At 42.8% G+C, this 5,901-nt stretch overlaps 1 protein-coding gene across 1 annotated transcript; it reads right to left on the bottom strand.

Annotated features, from left to right (window-relative positions):
* Positions 1-541: 541 nt before the first annotated feature.
* LOC146184733 (uncharacterized) lies at positions 542-5,577 on the bottom strand. The gene is made up of 4 exons (XM_084609485.1): positions 5,024-5,577; positions 4,857-4,964; positions 4,701-4,772; positions 542-4,009 (listed from the first exon to the last, which is right to left on the bottom strand). The coding sequence occupies exons 1-4, from the start codon at positions 5,325-5,327 to the stop codon at positions 2,895-2,897; spliced, it is 1,599 nt and encodes a 532-aa protein (XP_084465611.1). The 5' UTR covers positions 5,328-5,577; the 3' UTR covers positions 542-2,894.
* Between the last annotated feature and the right edge of the window lie 324 nt (positions 5,578-5,901).

The following is a 5,901-nucleotide window of genomic DNA, read 5'->3' as shown; positions in this document are numbered from 1 at the left end:
GCGAAAAGTGATCAAAAAAAAAAAGTATTGGCGGAAAAAAAAAGAGAAAAGCAGGTGAGACAAAAAAAAATCATTTCCGACAGTCAACAATGTCACCGAAAACGAACAAAAACATTTGACTACCATTTATAAATATAGATTACATACGGCAGTCTTAAAAGAATTTGGGTCCGTAATATCAGCAATGTGCCTAGGAAGGTGGTTCCAACTGACAGAAGTGTTTGGAACGAAAGAACAAGAGGTGTGTTTAGTACGACATGACGGAACACCTACTTTGTGAAGATGATCAATGCGACCTGAAACATATGTGGGGGTAGTTAGTAGCCGGCTCTTAAGGGCAGGATTGTGGTAATAGATTTTGTGAAATAGACATAAGCGGGAAATATTTCTGCGTAGTGAAAGCGGTGGCAATGATAATGTTGTTTTCATAACGGTAACACTGGAGTTACGGTTATAGTTGGAAAGTATAAAACGTGACGCGCGGTTTTGAACAGATTCGATTTCAGATTCTAGAGATGCAAGGCCAGGGGACGAACAAGGGTTTTATAAAGAAGCAGTTTTATTGAACTAAAAGAAAGGTTAAAGTTTCGGCGCAGGTACCCCAACATGCGGTTAGCATTGTTAGTAATAGATTCCACATGCAGATTCCAAGAAAGATTAGAAGTTATGTGCACACCAAGGTATCTATACGAAGACACAGTTTCAAGAGGAGTATTATTGAGGTTGTAATTAGCTACTTCATTGTTACGACGAGAAATACGCATATGTTTGCACTTGTTAATGTTAAGCTTCATGTGCCATAATTTACACCACTCTGAAACTTGGTTAATATCAGACTGAAGAACAGAAATGTCAGAGTCACTGTTAATTTCACGGTAAATTACACAATCGTCAGCAAAGAGACACACAGAAGAAGCAATGGTGTTAGGCAAATCATTAATATAAATTAGAAAAAGTAGGGGCCCTGGTACGGAGCCCTGGGGAATGCCTGCGCCCACTGGAGAGGAACGAGAGTTCCATTTATTTGCTGTCACGTATTGAGAACGGTTAGTGAGGAAAGACTCAAGCCACGAAACGATGCTAGGGTCGAGTTTGAGGTTACTTAATTTGAAAAGTAGTAATTGGTGAGAAACTTTATCGAAAGCTTTGGAGAAATCGAGGAATATACAGCCTGCTATGGAACCCCGGTCAAGAATGAAATGAAGGTCTTGTGACAAGCATAGAAGCTGAGTCTCGCATGAGAATGTTTTACGAAACCCGTGGTGGGAATGACTGAAGAACGAATTTGATTCAAGAAAATTGGCGAGATGAGAGCAGATGACATGTTCCATGATCTTACATGGGATGCTAGTAAGTGAAATGGGTCGGTAGTTATTAGGAGAATGTTTGTCCCCAGACTTGTGCAGGGGAACCACCTTGCCCACCTTCCAGTCACTAGGAACACAGCTACAGTCACAAGCACATGGGCAGCTACATACTTCACATTGGTCTCTGTAAGGAAACCGCAATGAAAGTTGCAAGCAAAATCTTTGCAAAGTGACAAGTGTGTTGTCCGTATTGTAGATACTCTTGCACTCGGTACGACTTGTAACATATGTGAAGTGAACCAATGAAGGCTTATGCTTTACAGTAAATCAATGTGCCGTCATAGACAGTGCCCAAGGTGCAGATTCAGCATACTTAATCTCTGCTTTGAGGGGTTAATGCACAAGTTTCGAGTAGCACTGAGCTCGCACTTCTTTGACGACAAGCTCAAATCTGTCGCATCTCGGGTATTGTAGCTGATATAAGTTCTTTCTGAAGGATTCCATGCAAGACATTACATGAGAGTTGGTAATAAAGCTTTCAAATTTCAGTGCCATGAAATACTCGCATACATGTACAAATTTTTTACATATACAGTACACATATATACAATACATATCACTTTTTTTTAAAATGAGTACATCACTAACACATGTAAAAATGACAAAGTGAAATTCACTTTACAGATTTCATTCCAAAAAGTTAGGAAAGACAATCTGTCGTAGAAAAGACAATGGCTGCAAACACCAACTTTCCATCTTGTCTGTGTAGATCAGCAATGAGACTGGTGATTTCGTTTCCAGTCATGACTTGGATATAGTACTGCCACAATCTATGCTCAAATCATTTGCACAACACCGACAGAGAAATAAGGCGTTGCAGCTCTATATAGCCTGTACATTGACTTCAGATTTACTTCAGCAGAGAAAGAAAGGCTCCTCTAGTCTGCTGTACATGAAATAGTGTAATTCAGTGCAAGTTCGATGCCTTGCACTGCAGCAGGGATTCTCAAACTGCATTTTGGGGAACTCTAGGGGTTCTTGGAACAGTTCCTAGAATCCCCAAGCACCTATGTTCATGCATGTCTTCATCCACTTTAGCCAGTTATTTTGGGACTAATGCTGTAGCTGCTTACAGCTATCTCACTATACAGTCAGTCATAACAGAATTTAAGTACTTGTTCATGTGCTGCGCAGCTTGCATACCCCTTTTACATATGTCGGCCAGCACCTTTTCAAGCCTCAGCCGCAGCGGTCGAATTTCGATGGAGGCAAAATTTTAGAGGCCAGTGTACAGTGCGATGTCAGTGCACGTTAAAGAACCTCAGGTGATCGAAATTTCCTGAGCCCTTCACTACGGCGTCTCTCATAGCCTGAGTCGCTTTCGGACGTTAATCCCCCATAAAACAAATATTTTCAAGACAGGCTCCGTGACCAAAGCTGGCCAGAACACAAATGAAACATGTTAGAAGCCGACTGCATTTTAGCGAAATGATTTGGTCTTCAAATGAGAAGGCTAAAGAGTTTGAGCACCCCTGCATTACAGTAGATCATGCATAACATACAAAACATTAAGAACACTACCATCGCTCATCGGTTTAGAATGGGCTCATGCATGAAATTATTGAGATAACAACAAATTTTCCATATCTTGTTCAGCTTCTCTGCCATAACATTAGGAAAGACAGCACGGAGTATTCTGAAGTTTTTAACTTCCCTGATGACACGCTCAACATGAATTCGCAAACTCGCTATCTGCCGTGTTGCTATCTCATCTGCCAGTGACAACTGCGAGCGGCCATTCAACATAGGTGGCATGTTTAATTCGACTCCAAGCTGACGGAGGTCATCTTCAATGAGGAATCCTCTATCCGCCATTACGCTGTCCCCTTCCTCGAGCAACTCATAGAGGCCACTGTGTCTCGTGATTTCTCGATCGGAAAGTCTCCCAGGTGCAAGATTTGACACGAAAGAAACGAAGCCGTTTGGAGTGATGCCAATGAGTCCTTTTGCAGTGTTGTGTCCTTTGTACGAGCTGAAAGTGTCGCTTTGCGTACTGTAATCAGACGGGTTCTCGATAAAAATTTCTGTGCAGTCCAGTACAATGCGTGTCGATGGGTACAATTCTTTAAAATTGTCTGGCATGAACATGTCCACTGTGTTACGGGATGGCCACATTGGTATCTGGATTAACATTTCAAACAAAAAATTTACCCAAAATGTGAACATTGCACTCACGGTTGACACAGACACTTTCAGGCGATATGCCAAATCCTGTTCCAGTAACCCAACCCGGAGCCTGCAAAGCACTGCAATGACCTGTTCTTTCATTTTCAGTGCTGGTGGCCTGCCAGCACCTGTTTTCAGTGTCTGGTACATGCCTTCAACATGTTCCAGAAACGCATCAAATTTTTCAAAGGAGTTAAACCCTGTATAAAACACTAGTCGCTTTTGATCTGAAACAAAACCGTGAACTTTTGAGACAAGGTTTTTTGTTTTTAGCTTCTCTTTAAGCGCCTCAACTTTCACATGGTGCAACTGAGCCTCCAGATCCTCAACCGTTTTCTGGAGCACAGATTTCTCTTTTCGAAGCAAGTTATTTTCATGCTCCAGTTTTCCACATACTTCGAGAAGGTGGTTGACTTTCCTTAGTGCGGCAGCAGATGCTGTGTCTGGAGGCCCCATGGAGTATGAATGCTCGGCACCTAGAAAATAAAAACTGTTTATTGATTTGCGAACAGTTAGGCCGTGCTTTAATACAGATTTCAGGGCTTGAAATAGTCACTTCAGCCCACAATGTGTGTTCTGAACCCTTGCTCTCAGCTTACACTGATATACAGACAACAAAGAACTAGGATGACAAAGCCATAGAGCCCAACTCTCTTTCACTCCACTGATCCACCTGTGCAAGCAGCTTACCAACCAGCATGGAACCATAGGTTTCATGCACCCAGCACATCAGCCAAATCTACACTGTATATGCATTTGGATAGCCTGACTTTTGTGTCATTTTTACAAGCTGTGGTGAAGGGAATAATGTCGCTGTGAAAGAAATGAAATGGGTAAGTTTCACAATGCGTGCACTGGTGGAAGAGGTACCGCGTTTATCAGAAAACTCGCTGAAGTAATAACACATGCACGGTACAAATCACTGATGACATGTCACAGAATACATGAGGTTATGCAACTCATAACATGTAGACTTCCCATGGCTAGCTGCAAAAGCTTGCGAAAAACTGGCTTCGCGGGAAAAAAGTTTGGTCCATTTATTAATATACCGGTCGCCACAGCACCCGTGGACCTCACAATGAGTGGGCGCGATAGGGGTCCGTTAAATGCGAAAAATAAGTTTTCATAGTGGAATGGAGAAAGTGAGAATTTTGAACCATCACTAACCTGTTTCCGTGCGAGACGAAGCCGGTGCACCGAAGGTCAGCTGGGTGGGCTCCTGGGAAACTACGTCGCTCTCTGCGTACAAACGCTTTGATGAAAATGCGAACACACAAAATCGAAGCCTCAGAAAAAAGATGGCACAGTTAAAGCGTCTCTTACGTTGATCGCATTGGGGCACGTCAACTACGTAGCCGATCTCCAACTCGTTCAGGACGAGCACAGGGCTGGCAGAGGCAGTTTGGGAGCTCGTCTTCTTGCGTTTCGCGACTGGAAGAGATTTGGCAGTAATGATAATATGCGATAACCGCCTGAATATATATATTTACCGGTATTAAAGGAAGGAGATAGTTGACTGATGACTTTATGAGGGAAAATTGTCGGCAACCGGTCCATATAGCCACGGCGTCCACTTGCGTTGAAGTGAGCTCCGCAGATCCGGTGGTGCTTAGAAGGTTGCCACAAAGAGAAGCGACCAGCACTTCCCTGGCGGTTGATTCTTCTCACCCACTCCTTTTTTTCTTTTTCATTTGCAGGGAACGCGTGAAATGAAACGTTCTTGTCTTTCAGCGTGTTGTTGTCGCAGCCAGGCACACAACAAGTCTGACCACCGCCTCGGCACTTCGACGACATCGCGCGCAGTAGTGGCAGCGGCCACTAAGTAACCCACAGGCACGTAACACTTTATATAACGCACCTGCAACCGCCCACCACCAAAAAATACACGAAATCTTAAAGCAATCGAAGCACGTACACACACACACCGCAGCTATGCGAACGCAGGAGGCAGGAAAGACGGGCGGTCGGTCGGCGTTCGCTCACTTTTCCCATAATGCGTCGCGCGCCCGCTAGGTTTTTTCGCGGCGCTGCGATTTCCGAAATGGTGCATTAATTGAAGAAACAAAATAAAAATTGGGAAAAGATGCTTCGTGGGTGTCAAATTGCTCAGAATAGAAAACCAATGTTTGGTTAGGCTAATCAAAAAATAGTGCGTGTAGCTGACGAATTAGTGAATTGAAATAATTGGGAAAATGAGAAATATATGTAAAAAGAAGGTTCAAAGGTATCAAATGCTCAAAATGAAAAGGCATGAGCTTTATTGGGGTAATGAGTGATATTTAGAGTGTCAAATTGACAAATTAATTAATTGAAATAATGAAATATATAAAAAGGTAGAATCAAAGATGTCAAAATACTCAGAATGGAA

Source organism: Amblyomma maculatum, chromosome 7 (assembly GCF_055883805.1).
Source record: "Amblyomma maculatum isolate TAMU_Amacu chromosome 7, ASM5588380v1, whole genome shotgun sequence".
NCBI classification, from domain to species: domain Eukaryota; kingdom Metazoa; phylum Arthropoda; class Arachnida; order Ixodida; family Ixodidae; genus Amblyomma; species Amblyomma maculatum.
The sequence above is the reverse complement of the archived record's forward strand: the minus strand, read 5'-3'. Positions and strand labels throughout refer to the sequence as shown.

What these genes read in the sequence shown, in the direction of transcription:
- LOC146184733 (XM_084609485.1), bottom strand. Translation starts at nt 5,327, where the DNA reads ATGTCGTCGAAGTGCCGAGGCGGTGGTCAGACTTGTTGTGTGCCTGGC. An exon ending in ATCTCCTTCCTTTAATACCG is followed by an intron (nt 4,965 to 5,023) that starts GTAAATATATAT and finishes AATCTCTTCCAG; the next exon opens with TCGCGAAACGCAAGAAGACG. An exon ending in TTCGTCTCGCACGGAAACAG is followed by an intron (nt 4,010 to 4,700) that starts GTTAGTGATGGT and finishes TTTATTTTCTAG; the next exon opens with GTGCCGAGCATTCATACTCC.